Source organism: Crinia signifera, chromosome 5 (assembly GCF_055691185.1).
Source record: "Crinia signifera chromosome 5, ASM5569118v1, whole genome shotgun sequence".
Classification (NCBI taxonomy): Eukaryota; Metazoa; Chordata; class Amphibia; order Anura; family Myobatrachidae; genus Crinia; species Crinia signifera.
The window spans coordinates 65,226,527-65,254,449 of NC_139221.1; the positions used below are offsets into that span (position 1 = coordinate 65,226,527).

The 27,923-nt window shown below is 43.2% G+C and overlaps 2 protein-coding genes across 3 annotated transcripts in view; one reads left to right on the forward strand and one right to left on the reverse strand.

Annotated features, from left to right (window-relative positions):
* Positions 1-187, reverse strand: part of LOC146080281 (carbonic anhydrase 3-like) — a 77,701-nt gene extending 77,514 nt beyond the window's left edge. For both annotated transcript variants that reach the window (XM_083187366.1, XM_083187362.1), the window contains exon 1: positions 50-187. The gene's annotated coding sequence lies outside the window, so the exon portion shown is untranslated. The remainder of the gene's footprint in view (positions 1-49) is intronic.
* LOC146005697 (carbonic anhydrase 1-like) lies at positions 102-27,923 on the forward strand. The gene is made up of 7 exons (XM_083145124.1): positions 102-186; positions 5,080-5,277; positions 6,668-6,786; positions 10,259-10,354; positions 21,863-21,925; positions 24,157-24,312; positions 27,712-27,923. The coding sequence occupies exons 1-7, from the start codon at positions 102-104 to the stop codon at positions 27,829-27,831; spliced, it is 837 nt and encodes a 278-aa protein (XP_083001250.1). The 3' UTR covers positions 27,832-27,923.

A 27,923-nucleotide genomic window follows, 5' to 3' on the forward strand; every position in this document is an offset into this window, starting at 1 on the left:
CCCTTTTTCAAGGTGAAGGTGTAACAACAAACAGATAAAAAGTTCTTACCTAAATAGGGTGTCTCTCGCCTAGTTCGTCCCCCCTCTCCTCAGATGCCAGGATGCCGCCAAGCCGGAAATCGGAAGAGGCGTGTGACCAGAAATGGTCATTGGAACGCAGCGCAGTAGCCACCGCTGGAACGCATGGTGGCTGTTGCCGGGGTGATGTCGGCAAAGCATCTAGTGATACCTTGCTTGGTTCCGGCGTCCTGTCACTGTCTCTGGATAGGGGATAAAACAAACAGGCTCCAGACACTGCAGTGAAAAGTGCAAAAAATATTTCTACTAACGTGTTTTCAAAAGAGTCATGATCTTGCGTGTGCTGGTGGAACAATATGTGAACTTGTGAAACAATGTACAAGACGTGAGAAAACATAATCAGTTACAGTAAGTGCTAAAAGACAATTGTCCCAAACAATGATCATGACATAAATGGTGTATAAAGAAATTAAATAAATAGTGGCTATCTTTCATTTAACCTTAGTCAAGCTACAGGAATAAATATATATATTAATTATGTTATACAACGTGGTTAACTTATAACCAGGGCTAGGCATCGCTAGTCCCCTCCATACTATTTTCCAGCAATGCACTCCCAGGACCGATGAAGACGCTGGAGAAGATCCTGAAGGCCGTCGTAGACATCGGGGGACTTGGTTGGTATGTATGAAAAAAAGGGGCGGCGGGGAAGGGGTGAATCTGAAATATTCTAAAAAACTACAGGTTTTTTTTTAAGACATCTCTGGATACGGGAGACTCTACCTGTACACACATACTGTAATGACAAGACCTATTTTGCTGTTGGTAACAAACCCCCTTACCTTAGATCTTTACGTTGTTTAACAAGCTAAACAGTATTTTTAACTGTAGTTATACAGTAGTTATCTTCATCCACTTTATTGTTTTAGAAAGTTTCAAACAAATCTAGGCGGCATGTAATAGTGCATATAAAGTGGTTTGATTGCATTTGCAGCCTTTGTATATACAATTTTAATATGGATAGGCCAATAAACAGAGGCCTGGCTCTGTCATGTGGCTGCAATATACTGTACTGTCAGTCATGGCCAACTGGCATAGTACATTTTAGGGGTAAGAGTGCACTGGAATAAAGTTTGTTATATCAGGAACGTCTTCACAAGACCGGTGTAAGATTAGAGCCCCATATACATTAAATGAGGCCCCGCTAATGCCAATATTGGCATGGGCGGGGTGCCAGGGGGAAAAGGAAGAGACGGCGGTGGGGAGCAACAGTCATGCTGACCGACGTTAATGAGGACTCCCTTCTCGTGCATCGTTAAAGACATCAGGGTGTATTCAATGAGGCTAAACAGTGGGGATTGATGAAAACAAGGGCTTAACCCCCGCACCGACTGCTCACCCTATTCAACGTTCCGGCGGAATCCTCGCTGTCGGAGGATGGTGAGGTTTCCCCCAAACAGCAAGGCTCGCAGCTAATTCAGGGAGCTTGCTCTATTTACCTGCGACTCTCACTGTGTTAGCGGCCACATTCGCCGTTTCCCCCTCGCTCCAAAAACCAAGCAAGGGGGAAAGGCGTGTGCAGGGGGGGGTCAGTTGAATACTGACCCCGCAAGCTGTGACAGCGAGCAGGCAGCCCTGCTCGCTGTCACAGCTAGCACACAGCTTTGAATACTGCCCATGGAGTGTATACACTAGAAAGCCCTTTCTGAGCACGATATTGTTCACAATATCACCTAGTGTGTATGGGGCTTTATGGAAGAGCAGAAACACTGTACACTCTGCATGGATGTTCAATAGCAATGGTGCATGCATTTATTTATTTTTATTTACAGTCAGTTCTCTATTGGTTAGGGCAGTTTGGCCGAAACTGTGTGCTGCAGCACCCTGGGGCGCTTCAGTGAACATGTACCTGTGACCTGGGTTAGTGGTACAGGACCAATTTCAATTATTTATGGTCAATGGAATAGGAAAAACTAGTACTGGTGGCTTCCAATCATAAATACGTGGGCAAACAGATGCAAATCCCGTAACTGAACCTACGGGTCACATACAGTACAAACACAATTTCATAAATTCAGCTAAAGGAACTATATTTGCATGCCCAACACATCTACCCTATTGCATGTATATATAAGGGGGTTACCACTTACCAGTTGCCTGAACCCCCCACCCCCGCCCCCCACAGAGTGGGATAGAATACAATTATATTACTACATGCAATCGAAGGGACAGAGTTGCTGAACATATAGGGGTTTATTTACTAAGATAGGAGGTCTATTGAAGATGGGATGTTGCCCATAGCAACCAATCAGATTCTGGGGCAGGACGTTCTAACATCCGCAGCCCCCATCCACCGCCCTTCGCCGCACATCGCTGACATAATTATCGCATATGCCAGGGGTTCCCAAACATTGTGAATCACAGCACCCCGAAACATCAGAAATGTTTCCCGGACCCCCTACGCTAAAGGTTTCGTATTGAGAATGTCAGAAACAAATATTAAGTTAAATACATTGTGTTTCTATCTCATCGTTAGGATCAGTTATGTGGTAATGGGCAGGGTTCCTTTCTGTTTGTGCACAATGTGACTATTATATTGGGCATCATTTTTTTTACCACATTTTTCCTTTAGAGAATCTCCCCTCCCTAGAAGGTGCTAAATACTGTAGCTAAATAAATAAGTAGATTCTGATTGGTTGCTTTGGGCAACATCCTATCTTCAATAGAACTCCCATCTTAGTAAATAAAACCCATTGAGTAGCATCAGCTATTCCAAACAAGTCTGATGTGTGGGTTGATCTGTCCACTCAATCAGTGCACCAGACCAGAGAGACCAGAGAGCAACTGCCAGGAAGAAGAATCAGGCAGCTTATTTTAAAGTGGGAGTATTTGTTCTTAGAAAGTTCAGTTCTCTCTCCTTCTGGTTATATTATGGATGCATAGTTTACGTGGGATGTTTTATCTATTCCTGCCCACCTATGTTATTTACATACGATAAATGTTTCATACAGCAAATTCCTTTTTTAGACTATGTTGTACTCAATCCGCGCCCCGATGCTGACCCAGGGGGCTGGGGTAATGCGGTCGCCGCCGCTATGCTCCATTGGGGGGGGGGGGGTTGGTGGAGGTAGATGCGGCCACATCTGCCTCCAGGCGGGGAGCTGTTAGAGATGCGGCGATGGCCGCAGCTCCTGGGGGGTCAGTGCAGGCTCCAAGGGCAGGGGTAGCCTCACTTTTCTGCTCCCAGGATGGTGCTTTCCTCTTGCTCTCCTTGGCGGGAGTCGGGACCCTTACTGCTGCTCCTCCAGGCAGCTCATTACCGCCCTCCAGTGGCCGGCGCCCTAGGCAAATGCCTAGAGCTGCCTAGTGGTGGCACCGGCCCTGCCTGTACTTTATACCATTGATCATTTTAAATATTAATAATGTATTACAAACACTATCCAATGTATAAGGAGACCAAGTCCAGAGCGGGACCTAGGATCTTCTTATATTCCCCAAGACTCACAAATTTGCTTGAATGTTCAGAAGAATGAGGGACTAACATAATTAATAAGTGCGCACACATGCTAATTATACTGCATGGGCTGGCCACACTCACTCTGTATTGGTAGATATATTTAAACTTATTATTTAAGCTTTAGACATGCACCAAGAAGGGCTTTTTCCCTACGAGATAAGAGAACCGTAACAAACTATTGTCTTGTGGGAAAATTCCTCTAACAATGTTAACAGAAGAGTGGGGGGTCCATTAAAACATGCCTATAGGGAACAGTAGGCAATTTCAACGCTTGTAGCCATGAATCAGCACCAAGAAGGATAAGCAATATGGTAATATAAAGCGTCCCGTAGCTCTCTGTGGCACCATTACATAAATTTATGAGGGATGTCATCAGCTTGTCTAGGCTAAATTTTGTCTTGATAAACTTTTATTGCCCATGTACATGAGGTAAGACACATAAACCGGGCTATAAACTGCCAGTTGTATTTCTATATAAACTGAGCTAGTCAATACAGTAAGACACATTGACGCTGTCAAGGGAACAAGCATCATGAGCGCACCCTGGGGTTACGAGACACATAATGGTAAATGTAACTCTTCCTAAAGCTGTCCACCAGAAATGTGGGTGTCTGTAATGTATAGTGTTCTCCAGAATAAAGTAGGGTCAGCAGATGAGGTTCCAGAAGTAAGGCTGCAGCACAGTTCATAATTGAAATAGGGGAGCTATTGCAACTGCTATTCCATACTTACTTACTGGCAGTTGGTGTTGCTCCCCTATTTGAATTTTGGACTGTGCTGCAGCCCCTCCACTGGAGCTACCACTGGTCAGCAGTAGTGTCTGGGTCCACTGATTGACCATTGCATTTTGTAAAGTGGGCAGAAGGAGGATCTCTGTATTGTGTATTATTTCTGTATTGTATATTAGTATATTAGTCATTAGAATAAACCCTGTATTGGAAGTGGGTCCTACCTAGCATTGTCTAGTAGTCCACTGCAGGACCCATTGCATTTTGCATAGTGGGCAGAAGGAGGATCTCTGTATTGTATATATTATTTATTTATTGTATATTGGTAATTAGAATAAATTAAAATGGTTGGCTGGGAACACATAGGATATAGTGAAGTGGGTCCTACTTGTCAAAACAGGATGTATTTTATCTAATTATATTTTTTAGTTATATCACAAATCTACATATATTTCTTTGCACAGAATATTGCCTACATTTATTTTTGGAGCAGCAAAGCTTCTTTTCATTATATAAATGTTAGGGTGCCCATACACTGCCTGCGATGTCTCGCAGCAGTGTACGGACACCCGATACCCGTTGTGATGGATTGCATGCGTCCCTGCTTACCGCCCGCCTCGCCGCCTGGAGGAACGGGTGGTCGGGACCGCGCATCGGACTGGACGGCATGTCAGGGAGAGGTGATTTGATCCGATTTAACGGGTCAATAGGTCGCAATTGGCCGAAATCGAACCAAATCGCCTCGATGTATGGGGGCCTTTAGAGTTACAAAACAGATTTGTGATTTATTTTATTTTTCTATTTTGGTTGTTTTAGGGCCTGAACAGTGGCACAAGCTTTATCCCATTGCCCAGGGGGAACACCAATCTCCAATTGATATCAAAAGCAAGGAAGCAAAGTATGAAGAGTCGCTGAAGTCTCTCAGTATAAACTACAGTCCATCTTCTATTAAAGCTATTATCAACGTTGGACATTCATTTCAGGTCGTTTCTGAAGACACTGCCGATATCTCAGGTAATCCTTCACACAATGAGTTAAAGGGTTAGATTCAATTGCAGACGAGAGCTCATGCTGCTCGCTTAAGGCCCCCATACACTAGGGCGACATCTCAGAGCGGAGAAGTCGCCTGGGATCTCCCCTTGAGTCACCCAGGACCTTCCCGGGCTGCAGTATCGCATGCAATATATAATATACGGTCCTTTTGCATACGGTATATCCTATGTGTTCCCAGCCAAGCCAGCCCTTCCAAGATGTGATCCAGCAGATCAGTTCTGCAGGTGGTGCAACTCGCAGGCTCTGGCGCGATGTGAACGAGACCGCGCATTGCATCGAACCAGCTGTCAAATGCCTGTGATTTGGACACTTTTCATAGGATTGATCACTGCAATCACCTACAAAAAAGTCCAATTTGCGTCCAAATCACATAGTGTATGGCCAGATTTACACACAATCATGGTAGTCTGATTTCTGCTCGCACCTCAGTAGGCATCGTGGGGAATACTACATTAAACTTTTTAAAGCTGCTGGATCTTCAGCGATTTTGGCCAATTACTGTATATTCAATAGAAAACTTGCCTTTTTCTTTTGACTCTTTAAATGTACCAATTAAAACTGCTAGAACAAAACGTTTTTGCAAAGCCCTGCATAGTACATATAGCCCAAACAAGGCTGGCAAATGAAATGCATACAACAAAGTAAATGGAAGGGAGGGCTGCGTTTGTGTTAGAGTTACATTTAGTTTGAAAGCACAAGATAAGTGCGTGTGGCTCAGAGTGTAGATTTGGGCAACCATACCTCTAATGCACTAATATAACAGGGTTGTCTACCCTTCTGGGATGACCAGGAGGCTTGGGGTACTTGGGGGTGGGGCTTGATGGGAGTGGGGCTTGATGACGGCTACATCAGGCCACGCCCCCCCATGTGCTGCTGACAGTCTCCTCTCTGGGACACTTTAAAAGTAGGCAACCCTATAATATAATATGGTTTGGAGCAGGGATGTTTTAAGAAAGGAGAGGGCCCATGTGCAGCCTCCGAGCCTGCTGTGTTTTTTCTAGAAAGGGCAGCCGACTGACTTTGTCAAGGAGTCTAATGCACATGTGCAGGTCTTGGGAACATGGTGCCTTCTCTTGTTCCTTTATAAGGGCATGGCCGCAGCAGCATTTCCCCCATGATTTCAGACTGCATCACTGGCCGCCATGGAATGGACTTTCAGAGAGAATTTAAAGATGTGAAGGCCAGGGAGAGTCTGATTGGGCATGGTAGGAAATTCCATAACTGTAGGAGGACCAGGGAGTTATGAGAGATGAGAGAGTGATCAGAGCAGAGTATTAATCACATTTACCATTGTAATGTAGTGGGGCTATGTTGGCTATACTCCATTATTTTCTACTATATGTTGTTTCAGTGGTAAAAGCTGGTCCACTTAAATCAAGTTACCGACTGAACCAGTTCCACTTCCACTGGGGACCGTCCAATGACTTTGGGTCAGAACACACTGTGGATGGGAAGGGATATGCAGCAGAGGTAACTGATCACTGATACTTCATTGTTTCACTCTATTTATCATCTTTTGAGTATCTTCCTTTATGATTTCCACCTCTCAGGGTATATTTGCTTAAGCCGGAATGTTGCCCATAGCAACCAATTAGATTCTGTCTATTATTTTCTACAATGAAATGCAGAAATTATAGCAAGAATCTCATTGGTCACTTTGGACAACACCACCCCCTTGTCTGTTTTAAAAGCTTACGTAAATTTATCCCATGCAATTTGTGCCTAATTTGCTTATGATCCAACATTTACACAGCATAACAATAAAATACAATTCTCCCCACTGCCCAGGGTTTCCTTGTATCTCTCGCCCTACCCAGGACACAGGGCAGGGACTGTGGTACTTTCCAGCAACACAAATAATTTTTCTGCCAGGTCCTATAAAGTGGTAACAACAAAACTCCACATTTTATGCTAATAACCACAATGCTGGAAAGTCCCCTTATACCTGTACATTGTACAATATTGATTCTATATATTAGCATACCACTCTTTTGTCTCAATGTTCGTGGACAGTCATGATATTTGGTGACTGTCCCATGTCCCACTTATGGGCGGCAATGTCCCACAGTGGGGGTCCCCCATACACTTGCTGCCAGGGCCGGTGCCACCACTAGGCAGCTCACCCCCAGCGAACTGTGTAAAAAACTTGCGGCCCCGGCGTCCCTGCAGTGCTGGGGCGGTCAGGGGTGTCCGTGCCATAGGGGAAGCGCTAGTAATTTTCTATTCACTACAGGGACCCCGCCGGCCGCAACCCGGACACCCCTGACCGCCCCAGCACTGCAGGGACGCCGGGGCTGCAAGTTTTTTACACAGGTACCACCCCCCCTCCCCCCGGCACCGGGTCGCCCCCACCCCGACTCGCCTGGGGCGCTCCGGTGCCTTGCACCGGCCCTGCTTGCTGCTCTGCTTAGCAGAACAGCGATGAATAGAAGATTGGCAAATATGCACAGCATCTATACACTGAGACAGATGGAATGGGGGCATGGCCAACAGCTCTAGCTATGCTATTACAGTGATTGAAAAGGGGGCGTGGCTAGCAGGAAGCACCATTCCTGCGAAGCCATGCCCCCATTTATAAAGGCCACAAACCTTTTGGGTGCCGGCACAACTTCACCACGCTCGTTTCCCACCTGCCATCTTACAGAAATCAGGAATATGCATTAGTCACCTTGATTAAAATCACTTCTATAAAGCAGACATAAGTAAAATAAAAAATAAGCAGAATGTAATTTTGGTAAAGGAACTACAGTATAGTGAGACATTATTTTCTTATGTCCTTAGGTCACATGTCAGTTATTTGTTAGAAGCCTTACTGTGTATAGAAGTTGGCAAGCTGTTAAGTAACCATGAGAGAATGTGTTATAAAGCATACTGAGCCCAATTCAGAGATGAAGGTTAATGCCACCACAGCTGCGAATGTAAATGTAGCAGCTGTGCATGAATATGCAAATATCACAGGCACTGGGATTTGTACTGCGACCGCCACTGGCCGTCCATCTCTGAAAAAGGCATGTAAATAATAGTTTGCAATATCAGTACTGCCAATCTGCAGAGCTGTGTAATTATTGTGGTGCATCAACAGCATTTTCACTTCAGCATGATCTATTACAACCGAAGTGTGTAGACCCACCTCCTATCATGCGTACATGCATGTTTCTGCAGATCTGCATGAGCTGCATTGCGTGTAGATGTATGAACTATCCCCGGTCTAAGGGGTTCTTTTAAAATGTTAGGTTGTAAATCCCAAAGCTTCTGATCATGTTTAACCCTTTGAGTGCCAGCATCTCTTTGAGAGATGTTCAAAATATCCACTAATAATGCCAGTGGCACTCACATTTGTCATTTAAATTGTTATATAAATTCAAATAAAAAGTATTGTGTAAAACAAGATTCTATTTCCTATATAAGGCAAACATTACAGGTCATTATGATTAATACAAATGTTTGCTTGCCAATTTTTACACCTATTTTGACAAATTCACTTGGCACTCAAAGGGTTAAGCGCCAAATTTAAACAGGCAATACTTTCATCAACAAGACAGTGCTAGTAAAATGATTGCACTTTTTAAGTTTGGGCATAAACCCGATCAGAAGCATTGGCTTTTACAAATCAGCACTTTTGTAAATATACCCCCAAGTTTGCTCATCCGCCCCTTATACGTTCAAAGGGAGTATAAACCACAAGTACCAGGTACAAAATACCAGATAAATCTACATTATTATGTTATAAGCAGTGGTCGAAGTGGGGCGGTATATGGGGGTATGGCATACCCCCACTTTAATCTGAAGATAAAAAAAAAAAGTTTTTTTTCCCCCTCAGGATGCTCTCTGATCACTCAGCAGCACATATTGTGCTTTTGTAATACCCCTGTACAACGGGGCAGTCTGGCAGGGGACGTTGATGGACAGGGGGGTGTCCGAAGGTGCGCACTATATTCACTCTTTACTTTTCCATACCCCCACTTCAAAATTTCCATACCCCCACTTCAAAATTTCCACTTCGACCACTGGTTATAAGTATTTGTATTAATCACTATGTATGTTTTGCAGTATACTTCCTGTACTTTAAATATAAAAATATTATCAAACTCAATACAGAAAATTAGACTGAAAACTGATTTATATGTTTGTACCTAGAATACTGTATCTGTCCCCTAGCAAGTCTCTATAAACATCACAAGTATAAATACCTGCCGAGGCCTGGAATCAGTTATGGATGTGTAAATATTAAAAAATCTTTTAATATAATATAATAACAATGTGTATTCTGTAACTCTATCTTTGGAGATGAAACAGGCTTTATTCGAAGATGCTGGTACATTTGTAGTCTATAAATAGCAATATATTATAATACAAAAAGATAACCTTATACCTCTTTCACACAGAAAATGAAATTCCCGGTGAATCAGTTCCACCCGGGAATTTCATTAAATAAACGGGTAATTTTTATGTGTGAATGGGTCGATCCGGATCTTAAACCTAGCAAAAGAACAGGGTTGGAGACCAGAGGCGAAATGTAATAGGACAAGAGATTCAGAAAGTGAGAGATTTGGGAAGAAATCTCCAGTTTTTTTAAAGAGGCAATCATTTACACTGCAAAATCAAACTGGTTTTGCAGTGTAAATGATTGCCCCTTTAAAAAACTTCCCAAATCTCTCACTTTCTGAATCTCTCATGCTATTACATTTCACCCCCGGAGTTTAAGATCCGGAACGACCTTTTCACACAGGAGAAAACTCTGTGTAATAGAGGAAATCTCTGGGTCTAAATTTTAGAGCGGTGGCCAAATAACCCGATGCTTGAAAAGCCAGGTAATTGCCAGGTTATTCAGCCGCCGCCGTGTGAATCACTGGTTTCGGGGCATTGGGGAATCACCGGCTAGATGTATGGCCGCCATTAGTTTTTGATGTATGGTTATTTATTTATTGTACTTTTCTCATAGTTGCATCTAGTTCACTGGAACTCTGAGAAATACTCCAGTTTTGCTGAAGCCTCTAAAAATCTGGATGGATGCGCGGTCCTGACTGTTTTCCTAAAGGTTTGTAATAATCAAGACTTAAATATGTGCCGGCATTTTATATTATTTTTGTGTATGAGCTATGACAGTGGACACAAAAAATGTTTGTGTTATCAGCATAACTTGTTATGAAAAATGATGCAGGGTTGCACTGAACAGCAAGTTTTCTTAATACTCTTTAATTTCCAGAGTACAGAGCACAGATATACATGTGCCAAGAAAACTTCTTACCACACAAGTGTTCTAAATCATTGTTCACAAAAGGAAATCCCAATGAAATACTGTATACAATCTGTACATCTCTAATGCTCCTACACAGTCATTTGTGCAAAAGTAGTACAAATTACTACAAGTAAAAACATATTGGGGGAAATTTCATAGGATGAGAGATTCAGAAAGTGAGAGATTTGGTAAGAAATCTCCAGTTTTTTTTAAAACGGCAATCATTTACACTGCAAAACCAGTTTGATTTTGCAGTGAAATTGATTGCCTTTTTTAAAAAAAAACTGGAGATTTCTTACCAAATCTCTCACTTTCTGGGCGAGATGTATCAAATGGAAAATGCGGTAAAACACCGGTTTTACCGCATTTTCCAATGTATCAAAAATGATACCGCACTGAAGGGTATCGCCACCTTTGGGTGGCGATACCCTATAGAAGCCTATGGGCTTCTTTTCGCCGCCCGCCGACGCAAACCCGCCGCCTCGCCGACCCCCCCTCTGGCTTACCTTCCTGAAGGGTCCTCCTGGACCCCGGAAGGTAAGCCCTGCCTCCCCCTAGTGAAGCAGCCAGACATCCTTCCGGCTGCAGGGGGGAGGAGGAAGCGCCAGGGACAGCACATGCATAGCTGTCCCCGGCGTGAGAGGGGAGCATGGCGGCAGGGAGGTGATGCCATGTTAGTACATATGCGGCAGCATCGCGGCGGGGGGGGGGGGGCGGCGAAGGGCGGCAATGTATTTTAATACATCCCTGCCTCTGAATCTCTCATCCTATTAAATTTCACCCATTGTTCATACAATTTAGAAGAACATATTGTTGTTTTAAATTGTATATGTGTCTTTTTATACATTAAAATCAGTGAGCCGCCACTGATTAAGACAGTTTAAAGTTAATAATTGAATAATAATAATTATCAGTAAAATAATAAGCTATATTAACAGCTATATACATTTTATAGACTATAATATAAGGGTGAGCAATCTGTGGCCCTGCAGATTTTGAGCTTCTGTTTGGTGTGCCACAACAGTATAATGATGCCCATCCAGTATGACAGAATCACTTTCCAAGCTTGGGATGGACATCAGCATGCTCACCATTGATTTTTACTATAGATGGAGGTATAAACCATCACTTGTATATAATTTGGGTCTATGCAGGAATGCTGGCTGGAAGCCCAGCAGCAGCAGTCCTCTTTACACAGCAAAAAAAATTGGGTCCATGGTTATCATCGATGGTACGAGACCAACTGGCTCACCAAAACCGATGGTAAAATAACTTGAAGTTGGCCTTGTCACTGATTTAGAACCATCAGGGGTCAATTGCTATCCCTATTCCAAGAGGGTTCTCTATATTTTTTAACTATATTAATAATGTTATATGTATTCTATTTTTATTCATTACTCTGATTTTATATCTTGAAACAGCTTAATATTTGGATGTTACAGAAGAATGTAATAATTTCTGTGTGTCACAAGACAGTCAATGTAAGCAGGGTATTACAACTCCAGCCCCCAGGGAACCTTAGCAGTGCATGAGCACCACACAGAAGTATTGGCAGAGTGTCTATAAATACGTGCAGTGTGGTTGTTAGACGACACACTTAGAAGATATAACCAACTTGAGGTTTATTCAAGTGACAGGCTTGCAAAGTATAACAGTACTTTGGTAGTTAACTTCAGGCAGTATACAACTGATTGCATAGGAATCACAGTCTCGGGTGTTACTTAGCTGTAGCGTTTAGCTTGTGCAGGGTTAATGGCAATTAACTGGTTTACGCTGCGGTATCTCTCCCAGTCGTCGCTGCTGCCAATGATGATGGATCTCCCTGTGCAAAAGGTCATGCTTGTAACGGGATTACAGCGGGGCTTTGTCTTGTGCGCTCCGGTGCACGTGGAGCTGCAAACAGCATGGAGGATGTCACGCACGCTCTGAGGCACATTATCACGCGGGGACTTCCTTACAGGAAAGGAAACGCTGCCAGCAGGGTCAGGGGTCTCTGCCCTGCTATACGCTTAAGCGAGCTGTCACTCAGGGTGACGTCTAGCTACAGTGGCCAGAAGGGGACAAGGCAGTCTGTTAGGCTGCACACTAAACAGTGTATGGAGACAGGCGCCGGGCGCTGCATTCTAACACTCCCCCTCGCTCAAGGCTGTCTTCGGCTACATAAAAGAACTCAATACAATACTTTGTCCTTTTGTAATACCTGTAACCGAAAATATGGTTAGAGAGAAAAGACATTCAGAACATCAAAACTTCAAAGCAACATTTTGAACTTAGACAAGTCCACAGTCCTTCACGAACTTAATAAGCAAGTTTGTCGACAGTCCTTTTGTAAGCATGTCAGCGACATTCTGTTCACTTGCAATGTATTCAACATCGATGGACTTGTTCTCCACTAGTTCCCTGATGAAGTGGTGTCTTATCGCGATGTGTTTCGACCTTCCATGGTGCTTGGTAGTACAGGAAAGATCTATTGCTCCTCTGTTATCACATGCGATGCTGATAGTCTCTTCTTCAAAAAGTAGACCTAACTCACACAAAGTCTCTTTGATCCAGAGTGCTTCTTTTGATGTCTCTGTAAGAGCCATGTATTCGGCCTCAGTTGTCGAAAGAGCAACGGTTGGTTGTTTTCTACTCGCCCAACTAACTGCTGCTCCGGCCAGTGTGAACAGGTAACCGGTGTGGGAACGACGATCATCTTCATCTGCTCCCCAGTCGGCATCGCAGAAGACTTCCAAATTTGAATTGCTTGTCTTGGCGAATTTTAATTTCAAAGAACTTGTACCTTTTAGGTATCTCAGAATCCTCTTCACTGCGATCCAGTGTTGTCTTCCAGGATTTATTGCAAATTGGCTCACCCGACTGACTGCATGAGTGATGTCTGGACGGGTTCCAATACTTGCATACATAAGACTTCCAACCACGTTCTTGTAAGGAACATCTTGCATTTCCTCTACTTCTTCTCGTGTGGTTGGTGACATACCTTTTGTAATCTTGATGCTTTTGTCAATTGGTGTATTTACTGACTTGGAGTCCGCCATCCCATACTTCAAGATTGTTGCCTCGATGTACATTTGTCGGTCGACCGTGACTGTTCCCTTTTGCAAGTTTTGAACAATTCTCATTCCCAACAAATGATTGGCTGGACCTAAGTCTTTCAACTTGAATCTCTGTTTTAGTTGATCTCTCACACTTGTGATGTGATCTTCGTGACCTGCTATAAGTATATCATCCACATAGACTGCTATGATGAACAACTTTTCTCCCAGAGTTTTGTGATAAAGGCAGTGGTCAGTCTCTGATCTAATAAAATTCATTTCAAGTAGTACTGTGTCCAATTTTATGTACCAGCAACGACCACTCTGCTTTAGGCCGTATATGGATTTCTTCAGAAGACACACCTTCTCTGTCTGAAGTTCATCCTCATTATAGTGATCTGGTGATTCCATATAAATTTCTTCAAGTAACTCTCCATTTAGGAACGCTGAGTCGAAGTCTAGTTGATATAGCAGTAAGTCTTGTAAGGTGGCGACTGCAATTACTAATCTTAGAGTGTTGTACCTCGCAACAGGTGAGTATATCTCCCCATAGTCAATTCCGGATCTCTGTGTGTATCCCTTAGCAACAAGACGGGCTTTGTAACGGGCAACTTCTCCGTCTGAATTTAACTTCTTACAGAAGACCCACTTGTTCTTGACTGTCTTGCGGTTGCTTGGCCTATCTACTATGGTCCAAGTATCATTCTCTTTCAGTGCTGATAGCTCTGTATCTATTGCAGATTTCCATTTCGCCCAATCACTGCACGCTTTCGCTTCTCGAATACTCTGAGGTTCACTGAAGGCAATATTCGCATATTCTTCCTCATATCTTCTGGCTGGTATGCCCTTGTTACTTCTTATGGAAGCTCTGTTTGTTGGTTCGCTTCCCTCTTCAGTATTTTCTGTTTCAGGTATGCTTTCTATTTCACACACCTCTACTAGTGCTTGCTTTTCTTGCTCTTTTGCTTTTGTGGGTGATGCTGTTTCTTGAAATATCACATCTCTTGATTTCAGAAGACGTCTGTTCTCTACATCCCAGAGCCTGTACCCTTTGCTCTCCTCACAATAGCCTAGCAATATGCACTGTCTTGATTTCGGGTCAAGTTTCTTCCTTTTCTCCTTTGGTATATGCGCATAAGCTCTGCTCCCAAAGACACGGAGATGACTGATGTCTGGCTTCTTCCCAGACCAGGCCTCTAAGGGGGTTTTTCCCTTCACGGCCACTGTGGGTGTTCTGTTTTTCAGGTATACTGCGGTAGATACAGCTTCTGCCCAAAAACTCTTCTCCAGGCCAGCATCGTTCACCATTGCTCGTGCTCTTTCAACGATTGTTCGGTTCGCCCTTTCACTTACGCCATTCTGTTCAGGCGTATAGGCCATCGTCAGCTGATGCTTTATGCCATGCCTTTTTAGAAATCGTTGTAACAGAGGGTAGTGGGAAAGGTGCGCAATTAATTATGGTAATGCAGCCTGCTATTCATTAAAGAGGTACACCACCTCTGAGTATATATGGCAAACAGAATAAATGAATAGCTGCGGCGCAAAACCACAAAAAATGTATATCATACAAATCAGTGTAATGATCTTTTAATTTCAAAGGGTAAAAACAAAACAGAAATGCAAAGATAATTTTGCAATAATAACAAATTGTGCAAGAATAATTTTGCAATAGTACAGGTATACTTGGAATATCAGGACCAAAAACATGTAGTGGGATCCAGGAAATGAAAAACAAAAAATACCTCACCCTAGATTGGGGTTGCGGTGGGCTATTACTTGCGTTCAAGTCTGCGGCACCACCGCAGATGGCTTGAGGTATCTGATTCCCAGTCACAAAGTGCTAGTGCATGTAAGGTGCTGAGTCCATAAAGTGCATCAGTGTCCAGTATGTGCAACGCGTTTCGGAGAGGTCCACTCTCCTTCCTCAGGCTGAATAATATGCCTGTTAGCTTGTGGTCATATTTATACCACTTTCCTGATGCCATTCATTGAAAAAACAGCCAATCTGGGCGTCCGTTTGTTTTCGCGCCCCCGGAAGTGCTCTGCGTTCCAGATCGCACTTCCGGGTTTGCGTTCCAAACGTAGCTCCATGGCTTCCGGTTACAGCGCTGGTTTCTGTCACAGCGCAAACGTCCTTACAACCATCGCGCCCCCGGAAGTGCTCTGCGTTCCAGATCGCACTTCCGGGTTTGCGTTCCAAACATAGCTCCATGGCTTCCGGTTACAGCGCTGGTTTATGTCACAGCGCAAAGGTCTTTACATATTTTTACAAACATCCTATGTCAGCGTTTCATCTTCCCCCACTTGTTTCTTCAAGCTGGCATCGCGGGTCTTTGTTTATACGATGTTTGGTGAACTGCTTTCTTACGTTCACAAAGATTCCCCGGCGGCCATCTTTGATGAGGGATATAGGATGGGCAAATCTTGTATAAGCCTTAGAATACCAGGGAAACATGTCACTCTCCTCATGATACCTACTATACTGTACTTCGTATTCCAGTAAGGTCCATCCCTATTTACCGGGAGAGTGACAGGTCCCTTATCCTCTTTCCTCGTATTTTTCATAGGAACATGTAAAGATGAAAAAAAATGTACAATTAATACATAATAAAATACAATAAAATTTATAATAAAATTTTTTTAAAATATTTAAAAAAGAGATGTAAATACATGAATCAATCTAAAAACCATTTTAATTCAAAAATCTACATTGTGTCCATTTGGTGACAGTGTATTAAGAATAAAGATCCACTTCATTTCACTCTTGGCTAATTTTGCTTCGAGATCTCTGTTTTTCCAATGAGGGAAGACCTGTTGGATTCCTATGAATCTTTTGATCGCTCCCTCACCTTTATTGTGATATTTACAGAAGTGGTCTGACAATGGATGCGAAACAAGTCCCTTGCGGATATTATATATGTGTTCTGCTGTTCGCAGCTTTAGATTCCGTTTGGTTTTTCCTATATATAATTTGCCGCATTCGCATTCCAAAAGATAAATGACGTTTCTAGAATTGCACGTTATAAATTGATTTATCTTATGTTTAGTCCCATTAACTTCAAAGATAGTAACTTTTTTCTCATAGGGTTTGTTTGCGGTGGTCCGGCACATCAAACAGGACCCACATCTGTGGAATCCTTTGTTCCTTTCACTACCTGATATTTTTTCAGGCAGTGCACTTTTTACTAAAAGATTTTTCATAGAAGATGCTCTTCTATATATAAAGTTTGTTTTTTTTGGGACAACCTTTCCCAGAACGGGATCATCTAGAATTATCCGCCAGTTATTTCTTATGATCTTTTCCACTGTTTTATGGTGAGCTCCATATTGAGAAAGAAAGGCCCATTCAGCATAATTAGAATTTTTATTTGTGCTGTTCGAAATCTGTTTGGGTTTTAAAAGACTGGATCTTTCTATTTCATTTATTCTGGTTCTGGATTCACCTAGACATTTATCTGTATATCCCTTCTGTAGGAAACGTTGGTCAATTTCTTCGAGTTGTTTGTCTAAGACTTCAGGTTTCGAACAATTCCTTTTGAGGCGCATATATTGCCCCAATGGTATGTTACTCAACGCTGACATAGGATGTTTGTAAAAATATGTAAAGACCTTTGCGCTGTGACATAAACCAGCGCTGTAACCGGAAGCCATGGAGCTATGTTTGGAACGCAAACCCGGAAGTGCGATCTGGAACGCAGAGCACTTCCGGGGGCGCGATGGTTGTAAGGACGTTTGCGCTGTGACAGAAACCAGCGCTGTAACCGGAAGCCATGGAGCTACGTTTGGAACGCAAACCCGGAAGTGCGATCTGGAACGCAGAGCACTTCCGGGGGCGCGAAAACAAACGGACGCCCAGATTGGCTGTTTTTTCAATGAATGGCATCAGGAAAGTGGTATAAATATGACCACAAGCTAACAGGCATATTATTCAGCCTGAGGAAGGAGAGTGGACCTCTCCGAAACGCGTTGCACATACTGGACACTGATGCACTTTATGGACTCAGCACCTTACATGCACTAGCACTTTGTGACTGGGAATCAGATACCTCAAGCCATCTGCGGTGGTGCCGCAGACTTGAACGCAAGTAATAGCCCACCGCAACCCCAATCTAGGGTGAGGTATTTTTTGTTTTTCATTTCCTGGATCCCACTACATGTTTTTGGTCCTGATATTCCAAGTATACCTGTACTATTGCAAAATTATTCTTGCACAATTTGTTATTATTGCAAAATTATCTTTGCATTTCTGTTTTGTTTTTACCCTTTGAAATTAAAAGATCATTACACTGATTTGTATGATATACATTTTTTGTGGTTTTGCGCCGCAGCTATTCATTTATTCTGTTTGCCATGCCTTTTTAGAAAGTCGGTTAGCTCTTCATTTTCGTACTCTCCCCCATTGTCGGATCTCAGGACCTTTAGCTTTAGGCCCGTCTGAGTTTCCACTAGGTTCTTGTACTCCACAATTTTCTTGACCACCTCACTTTTCTTCCTTATGAAGTATACATGTGTCATTCTTGTGGCGTCATCAATGAGAGTCATGAAGTACTTGTAACCACTGGTTGACTCCTCTTCCATTGGTCCGCACACATCTGTGTGCACCAGAGCTTACTGTGATTCTGCTCTGCTCGCTGACTTGGGAAATGGGTTGCGGGTCTGCTTGCCTTTTATGCAACTCTCGCACACAGGTCTTCCGGTGTCTTTCACTGTGATTCCTGTTGCCATCCCATCAGCTAATTTCTGGACATTATCATATCCTAAGTGTCCCAAACGCCTGTGCCAGAGTTCCATCGACTCAATTTCAGCAGAGGCTGCCAAAGCTACACATTCATCTGTGTCTAGGACGTATAGTTGGTTGCATCGGGTTGCTGAAGCAATTACAGTCCCTTTTTCATTATGCACCATACACCTGCCCTTTGCAAACTGGACTCTGTAGCCTTTTGCCTCGAGTACGCTGATAGCGATGAGGTTACTTCCCAATTCTGGTACATATAGGACGTCTTGGATATCTGTGACTACTGTCTGTCCCTCAATTCTTAGTCTCACTGTGATTGTCCCAACATTTGATGCAGTAAGGACCTTTTCACCAATCCCGGTAACTGTTGTGGGTGTACACTGTGTTAAAGAATTGAACCACTCCTTGTTGCAGCTGAAGTGTCTAGAGGCTCCCGAGTCCATGTACCAGAGATCCCTCCTTGGCTTGTCTGTTACATTCAGTGCTGACTCGTTCTTCTTGTCATGCCGCTTGTGCATGCCACTAGTGTTCTTCATCCTGCATTCTGAAGCCTTGTGCCCTAGTTTGTGGCACACATAACATTTGAATGTGCATTTCTTAGGTTTTGCACCCTTTGCTACTAAGGCAGAACCCTCAGCTATGGCATCCTTGTGGATTCTCTCTTGGAACTGTAGTAGCTTGGCTCTCACAACTTCAGTTGTAAGCTTGGTTTCATTTGACTCTAGTGCGACAACTAGGAAGTCAAATTCTTCTGTCAAGTTCTGCAGCATTACCATCGCCACTTCTTCCTCATCCACTTTTGCTCCTACACATGCCAATTGCTGAGCTATCGATAGTATCTTATCAATGTAATCGTTCATGTCCTTGCATGCATTCAACTTTGTTCCATACAGTGTGCGTCTCAGACTTATTCTTCTCATTAAGCCTCTATTTTCATAAGCACCTTGTAGAGTTGTCCACATGTCCTTAGCGGACTCCTTCCCACAGATAGTAGAATAAACATGCTGCTCCACAGCCAGGCCTATTGTGCCAATGGCCTTGTCTACCTCTTCTGGGTTTGGACTATCTCCTGGGGCTATTGTGACTTTCCATAGCTTCTCCCTTTTAAGCTGCATTTCCATAGCGAACTTCCATGTAGTATAATTCTCTGAGCCTTTGAGTTTTGGAAAGTTCATGCTATGCCCTATACTGTGCATTCTCGTTAACTCTTCCACAAATGACAATTTTGGAATATTACTTTGTGTTCTTTTATGTACTGCGCTAGCACTTGGTCTTTAGGGGGTTAATCTTCGCGCACATGACGTGCTGGGCCCATAACCTATTGGCAGAGTGTCTATAAATACGTGCAGTGTGGTTGTTAGACGACACACTTAGAAGATATAACCAACTTGAGGTTTATTCAAGTGACAGGCTTGCAAAGTATAACAGTACTTTGGTAGTTAACTTCAGGCAGTATACAACTGATTGCATAGGAATCACAGTCTCGGGTGTTACTTAGCTGTAGCGTTTAGCTTGTGCAGGGTTAATGGCAATTAACTGGTTTGTATCTCTCCCAGTCGTCGCTGCTGCCAATGATGATGGATCTCCCTGTGCAAAAGGTCACGCTTGTAACGGGATTACAGCGGGGCTTTGTCTTGTGCGCTCCGGTGCACGTGGAGCTGCAAACAGCATGGAGGATGTCACACACGCTCTGAGGCACACTATCACGCGGGGACTTCCTTACAGGAAAGGAAACGCTGCCAGCAGGGTCAGGGGTCTCTGCCCTGCTATACGCTTAAGCGAGCTGTCACTCAGGGTGACGTCTAGCTACAGTGGCCAGAAGGGGACAAGGCAGTCTGTTAGGCTGCACACTAAACAGTGTATGGAGACAGGCGCCGGGCGCTGCATTCTAACAAGAAGAATTGATATAAAGGTGGATACTATGCTGTTATATGTGCATGTGTCCCAATGATTGCCGCCAGGGGATATACAGTAGAGTGATCTTGGATGCAGAGACCATCACTTGGTATGTCAGTGGCCTTTTTGTGTGGTAACAGGGGGTGGCAAGCCAGACATGTGTGTCACGGGTGAGTTGTATCAGGGCCAGATTAAGGTCTGTGGGGGCCCTGGACAACAAAAGGTCTGTGTGCCCCCGCCCCCCCCCCCCCCCCGAGGCAGCCAAACCGCCTCCCCTGGTCAGCACAGGGATCCAGGCAGCGGGGTCCATGCAGTGCTGGTGAGGCAGCAGGGTTCCTGTGGCAGATGGGCAGTCAGCGGCGGGGTCCCTGCAGTGGATGGGAACTAGTAGCGCTACTAGTTTCCGTCTGCCGCAGGGAGCCCGCTAATGACTTTCCATCCGCCATTGGGATCCTGTCGCTGACTTCTCATCTGCCGCAGGGATCCCGATGCCTCCCCAGCGCTGCATGGCCCCTGCTGCCCGGATCCCTGTGCTGGCCAGGTACCATGGGAGGGGGGAACCAGTGTGGGGCCATGGATGTGTGGGGGCAACGGGACGAGTGCCCCTGTCGCCCCATGTATAATCCACCACTGGTTGTAGACTGCGAAAGTCTAATTTTTCTGCAGTTTCTCTGGCACCAGTGACAATGTTCAGATGGACATTTTGTGCAACCATATAGCTACTCTAATGTTCGATATTGATGTTCTGTTAGGAGCTCATGCACTGCTAAGGTTCTAATGTTGGGGCAGATGTGCGACCAATGGTGCCATTGCTGAGATTTGCATGCAAAGTGGCAAATTAGGGATACAGCCAGTGAGTGTCTCTGTACAAGTTCCAGTGGTTGCCATAGTAGCATACAGTAACTGCAGTTGCATTGAGTAAAAAGCTCCTTGTTGTCTCCTTCCTGTTCCTGTGTTACACTTATTGCTGTCTCCGTCCTGTTCCTGTGTTACGCTCGTTATTGCCTCCTTCCTTGGGTCATCAGTCTTGATGGGCCAAGTGGTTCTTATCTGCTGTCAATTTCCATGTTTCCATCTTAACAGCATTGTAGGCCATGGACAAAGATATGCACTACACTCCCATCCACAGATTATTATTATTTTTTATAATAGTAGCTTTTGCCTCCTGCAGTCCAGTGCCATCTCTCCACATACTTCAATCCAATGAATGGCTGTAAGCATAGTGATTGGTGGCTAACTTCAGCCATCCACCAATCAGCATGCTGACAGCCAATCACTGTATGGTTGCAGGCAGGGAGATAAGTAGAGAATGCTCTCCGACTGCTCTGTGTGTAATTTACAATCAGAGCAACGGGGCAGCATTCGCTACCTGCCTCCCAAATAGATCAGAAGGAACCGTCCAAGAGGGGGTGAGTGCCCCTAGCCTTGCCCCAGAGCTTTGTTCTTGTTTGTACAATATGTCTATCTATGCTATTGCCATTTGCAAACACCCTAAACCTATAAATGGCTACTTTATCGGTAACAACAACATAAAATTCTACTTTGTTTTAATATATGTAGAGTATAATAATATAAAGTTCTGACATGCTTAGTTATTACTGTACTTAGTGTATTACTTACAGAAAATGTCACTTATTGCAGGTTGGCAGTGCACACGCAGGACTGCAGAAAGTGGTGGATGCTTTAAGCCTCATTAAAACAAGGGTATTGTAATTTGTAACAATGTTTTTGCTTATGTTTCTATTACCCTTCACACCAAAGATAATTAATTGCACTAAAACAAAGGTATTGTCCACATGCTATTGTTTTTGAACAATCTGTTTTGAGAAAAATCTTAGAAATGGCCAAACATAGGCCTATAACAGTGCGAATTAGAATATAGCAATACAATAGAAATATACAGTAGATATATATTTCAGTTTATTGCAGAACAGTAATCAAGGGTCTTACAGATCTAATACAATGTAATATAAATATACTACAATAGTAAATAAAATAAAAAGTGTAGAAATAGAAAAAATTATAAAGTAATAAGAAGTGTGTGTGTGTGTGTGTGTGTGTGTGTGTGTGTGTGGGGGGGGGGGGGGGGGTAATAGATGGGGAAGGGATCACTGTGTATTTATACTACTAAGAAGAGGAGGAAGTTATATAAGTACAATAATCAGGTGTCTCCTTAAAGGCTAGCCAGCTCTGCCAGATGGATATAAAGTTAGCTGAGGGTGATTTCATGAATGAAGTCAGATCTTCCATTAACATGTAGTTATCTATCCTCTGGAACCACTGAGACAGGAGGGCAAATCGACAGTCTTCAATATTAGGGTATAGTCGCTCTTGCAGTATTCACCAAATGCCGAAGTAGCGATTTTTATATATACAGGTTGAGTATCCCGTATCCGAGTATCCGTTATCCGAATTATTCCGAAAACCATACATTCCAGAAAGTGAAATAAAAATATTTTTTTTGCTAAAAACTCACTGGGGACATTTGTAACAGCACTACTGGTGACATGATATGTAACTGGCACTATATATGTGCAAGAAAATGATTGCTTCAAATTTAATATCTGAGATAGTACACAAATTTTGTTTCATGTTTTGAAACCTTGTTTTTTGAACAAATAAAATATATTTGTGTGTATTTTATGTGGTAATAAAATATATTTGTGTGTATTTTATGTATTTATACAGCATACATGCAAGATACTTCAAAAAACATAATTGAAATATTAAAATATTCCGAAATACGGAATAATCCGTTATCCAAAATTCTCCTGGTCCCGAGCATTTTGGATACGGGATACTCAACCTGTATATCTAAATAGGTATGTCCATTAAATTAAATAATCAAAACTCAGGTGTGTTACTGTAGGTAAAGAAAGACCAGTAAGGTGCAAGTCACTTTCTGAACAGTCTGACAAAAATCCATCAGACTGGACTATGGACTGGGGTGCCAATCTCTTGGTCACCTCTTCAGCATGGGGCAGATACATTTGGGGAAATGTTATGTAGTTGTACTGTGCATCGATACCAATGAGCTAGGATTTTATATTGTGTTGTCAATACCTAAAGTGAAGAAGAACTAGCAAAAGTCCAACAGAATATACAAGCCCATTGAGCTTCAGTCAGACTTTTCCCCAGTTCTTCCTGCCAGGCTAGAACTTATGAAGGTAATTTCCAAACACCACTGGTATAAATGAAAAACCAAATGTATTGGTGGGTTTTTTAATAAACATAAAGATTCATATTTAGTAGGGTTCCACCTGAAGGGTTCTAGCTTGTAAATAGAACCAGAATGAGTGGGATGGAAGATGATGTTCCTGCTGAAGGTCAGTAAATGACCGTAAACCACTCTTGGAGACTAAGTGATATATGAGCGAGACTCCTACAGAGGACCAACAGGTCTTGAAGTTGCCACCCCTGGAGAGAAGTCAGGATTGTCCATTAGAGATGTGGGCAATGAGATCCTTGGGCTAAATGGGGGGGGGGGGGGAGTTCCTAATTTTTTCCAACATTAGAGAGTTGGGTAGGGTGAGAAACGTTAGGGAGTTTAGTATCCCAAGGGAGAACACGTAAATGTATATTATTGGCACTAGAAGCAATGTTCAGCCATTGTTTAAGTGCCGGTAGTCTGGACATCTTGATAATTCTACCTAGGTGGATCGAATGAAAATAAGTGATGAAGTGGGGGAGTTGAAGGCGCCCTTCATAGAGGTTTTGAGTAACAGTGGATTATGATATACCTGGTCGGCTCTTTCCCCACACAAAATATATTATTAAAAATAAATTTTAAACTTTATTAAGTAATTTAAAAAAACTAGATTTCCGTGCATTTTGCGGGGAAAACTGTCAGTCAAGTGGTAATGAATACATAGCTCGATTAATCCAATTACGATATTTCAAACACATATAACAATACAGTTCTAATTTTGTTTTAGGGCAAACAAGCTCCTTTTACCAGTTTTGATCCATCAACCCTGCTTCCTGCATCAAAAGACTACTGGACCTACATTGGTTCCTTAACCCACCCTCCGCTGCTGGAATGTGTCACCTGGATTATATTCAGGGAGCCAATCAGCGCCAGCCCTGACCAGGTAACAGCACTAAAGAAATGTAAAATGTGCAAATATAAAACCACTTACCGTATTTACACAGAATGTATAGTTTTACTGCATCACTGTCCTGATTTTTTCAGTACAAAATAAACACATCGGTTTTATTGACTGAAACTACGGGTATAGTTTAGCGTTTCCACTTGTCAATTATAATGGTATAAACATTTGTTAATGTAAATTAGTTTCCTCTACTGAGCATTGTCAAGGTACAGGCCATCTGGCAGCTTTCAGTATGTTTCTGAATGATCAAATGAAATTAATGTAACAGGGATTTACATATCATTCAACAAAGCGATAGAAAGAGAATGCGAGAGAGAGAGAGGGTGCTATGCGACAGGTTGATAGATACGACATATTGGGGCAGATGTACAGAGTGATACAATGGAGAGAAATGATCTACCAAGTGATCAGTTCAAACACTCAAACCCCCCCCCCCCGCAATCCCCGAATTAGTGAGCACTCCTCCCGCATCCCACATCCCACCAGCATATTGTTGTTAAAGCTGAAAATTGCGGCTCTTCAGCGGAGGGTAAAATGACCCCGCCCCCTCAACGAGGCCTGGCAATTTGCGGGATTATCATCATTAGGGCACAGCCCAACAATGTTGACACTTGGCTTAAGTCAGGGACAGTTCTACCTTTAGGCAGCTGCCTAGGGTGATGGTGTCAGGGCGGGATGTGCCATCAAGTCTACCTATCACAATATTAAGGATATCTACCAGGAAGACATCCTTGCTGTACTTAATGCAGGTGGTGGCTATGGAACGTAGGTTGAAGTTTTGCCTAGGTTTTGCCTAGGGGGCTTCTCCCAAATCCCAGCCGCTTCCCATGGAAGTATACAGTATACGCAAATGAACCTGGAAATCCTGGGGCCGTCCCGAAGATCACATCTTTCCTAGAAAGGTGTTTTGAAATGTAGACAAGAATGAGAATAAGATATAACACAGAATTGTATCACTTTGCATATTTACATTTCTTAGGGCCTAGTAATAATAAAGGGCTGGCTGGCCCGCCCTGATAATTAAGTATCTACCTTGGGAGTGCAGCTGTGGATGCTTTGATTGGTAGACATCTTTGTTGCAGCTTTGAGATCTGCAATGCTGGATGACGGTGTCTTTTGTCTTTAGACGCCAACTGCAGCATAAACATAGTTTTGCATTGCTACTGTGTAAAAAGACGCCTCTGAAACACCGCCACTGTGCATATGATAATGGATTGAAATGTTGAGGTGGAACAGATGATTATTTTTTTTTTAACATTACACAAATGCCCTTATTCAGATCTGATCGCAGTACAAATTTGTTCTCAAAATGCGCAAAACCATGGGGCAGATGTAACAGATTTAACATGAGAGAGTTAGATTTGGAGGATTTATTTTAGTTTCTGTGCAGGGTAAATACTGGCTGCATTATTTTTACACTGCAATTTAGATTTCAGTTTCAACACACCCCACCCAAATTTAACTCTCTCAGCACATGTTACATCTGCCCCACCTGCAGTGCACATTGTTTTGCCCATTTTGATAATAAATTTGGGTACTTATGTAGTATCTGGGCGCCCGATTTTGAAATCGGGTCGGGACGATCGCATCGCATCGCATTGCATGCAACCAAATCGCATGCGATGCAATCGACCCGATTTTCCATAGGATTCATTGTAAAAAGGGTCTTTTTCATTTCCCTACTATCCAAGTGGGCATGGAGTTGGATATAAACCTGTGGCGAGCGAAGCGAGCCACCGAGCCCGAAGCGTGGCGAGCGCAGCGAGCCCCGCAAGGGGACACAGATTATTTTGGTGACATGGAATACATTTTAAATAATCTGCGTCCCCTCACGGGGCTCGCTGCGCTCGCCACGCTTCGGGCTCGGTGGCTCGGTTATTTCCAACTCCATGCCCACTTGGATAGTAGGGAAATGAACAAGACCATTTTTACATTGAATCCTATGTAAAATCGGGTCGATCGCATCGCATCGCATGCGATTTGGTTGCATGCGGTGCGATGCGATGCGATAATCGCATCACATCTGATTGTATGCCTTAAGTTAAGGCATACAATCAAAAAATCGGGTGCCCAGATACTACATAAGTACCCAAATTTGTACTGCGATCAGATCTGAATAAGGGCTAAAGTTGTAAATATGCACTGGAGCCAAATTAACCAATCAGCATTTAGCTTTCATCTCTTTAATTCACATTAGATAACAAAGCATTTGTTTGATTGGTTAAATGTTGTTGATTTACACATTTGAATATATGAAAATATAAGTACAGATACCAATATCTCCCATTCAGGAGATGTGACTTTACATGTCAGCCTCATGAGGTTAGTAAAGTCTAGACGTGCTTAATGTTACTAATAATATTACGCGTTCCTTCACTTTTTAATCTAACAGATACATTATTATATATAATTTAGGTATCAGCCTACACTTGTCTCATTTGTGTTAAGTGGTATAATTTGCTTTATGATGATTAAGATTAAATGCGAACCGCAATGTCTGAGTCTACATAACATTTGGGCACGGGAACAGACCCCTGTGGTATTACTAATAGGGGAAGCGTAGGCACAGGAGTGAAGCTTGCTGGAAGGAATCACAGAGGATGGAATTGCCTGGTAATGAATTAGTGTGACATTTTACATTCAGTGCGATCAGTTACCCCCTGACAGGAGCACGGAACACAGCACAAAATGTTTTATTTCTGTCCAGCCGCAGTATCATTCAGCAGCAGCCAGGGCCTGTATGTGCACCACGATTTTACATGGAAGGTTACAGATACTGCACAGGCTAATGGGATTACATTTAATTGTGTGTGACTGATGTGTCCCCTGTTTATATGCACTTGTTATGGTGTAAATGCACATTATGGGGCATATTTATGAATTATTTCAGCCAGATGTATAAATGTTCGAATGCAAGGACAGTGACTCATAATGGAGCCGCCATCAGCAGCCTGTTCTCTCCTCTGTGCAATCTACTGTCCACACATGTGCGGCAGCTAAGTGCCTCATTCTGGATGACCTGGTAAGCTGCAAAGATCGCGGCTTACCAAGTCCCAGAGTGCCCACCCCACCGAAAAAATTGCCCCCACCACTGTATCCCCTCGTTATGAAAACACATCCCCTCATATGTGCCAGCAGTAGGAGAAATGGTTGGATGGTTGGCGAGCATTGAATGATTTCTCCTGGGCACGCAGATATAAGTCAGTGGAGACTGACTTATATTTGCGGTCTCCGGGCTGAAGTCAGCTGTCCGCCCCTGGCACACTGCGTAATACTCAACACTCTACGGAATACTGCGCTCAGCATGGAAAGCGTTTTCTTTAGAAGAACTCCTAATCTATGTTCATATATAATAACCTTGTTTCATTTGTTCCCTAGCTCAACCAATTCCGTAGTCTTCTATCTTCTGCTGATGGGGAAAAAGAGTGTCCCATCCTCACCAATCACCGTCCACCGCAACCTCTGAAGGGCAGACAAGTCCGAGCTTCCTTCTCATAAATCATGTTTGCCAATCATGGTGCAACCAATATCATAGAATATATATTCAGTAGTTCTATCACTTACAGTATGGTATGTTTGCTTTGTGGAAT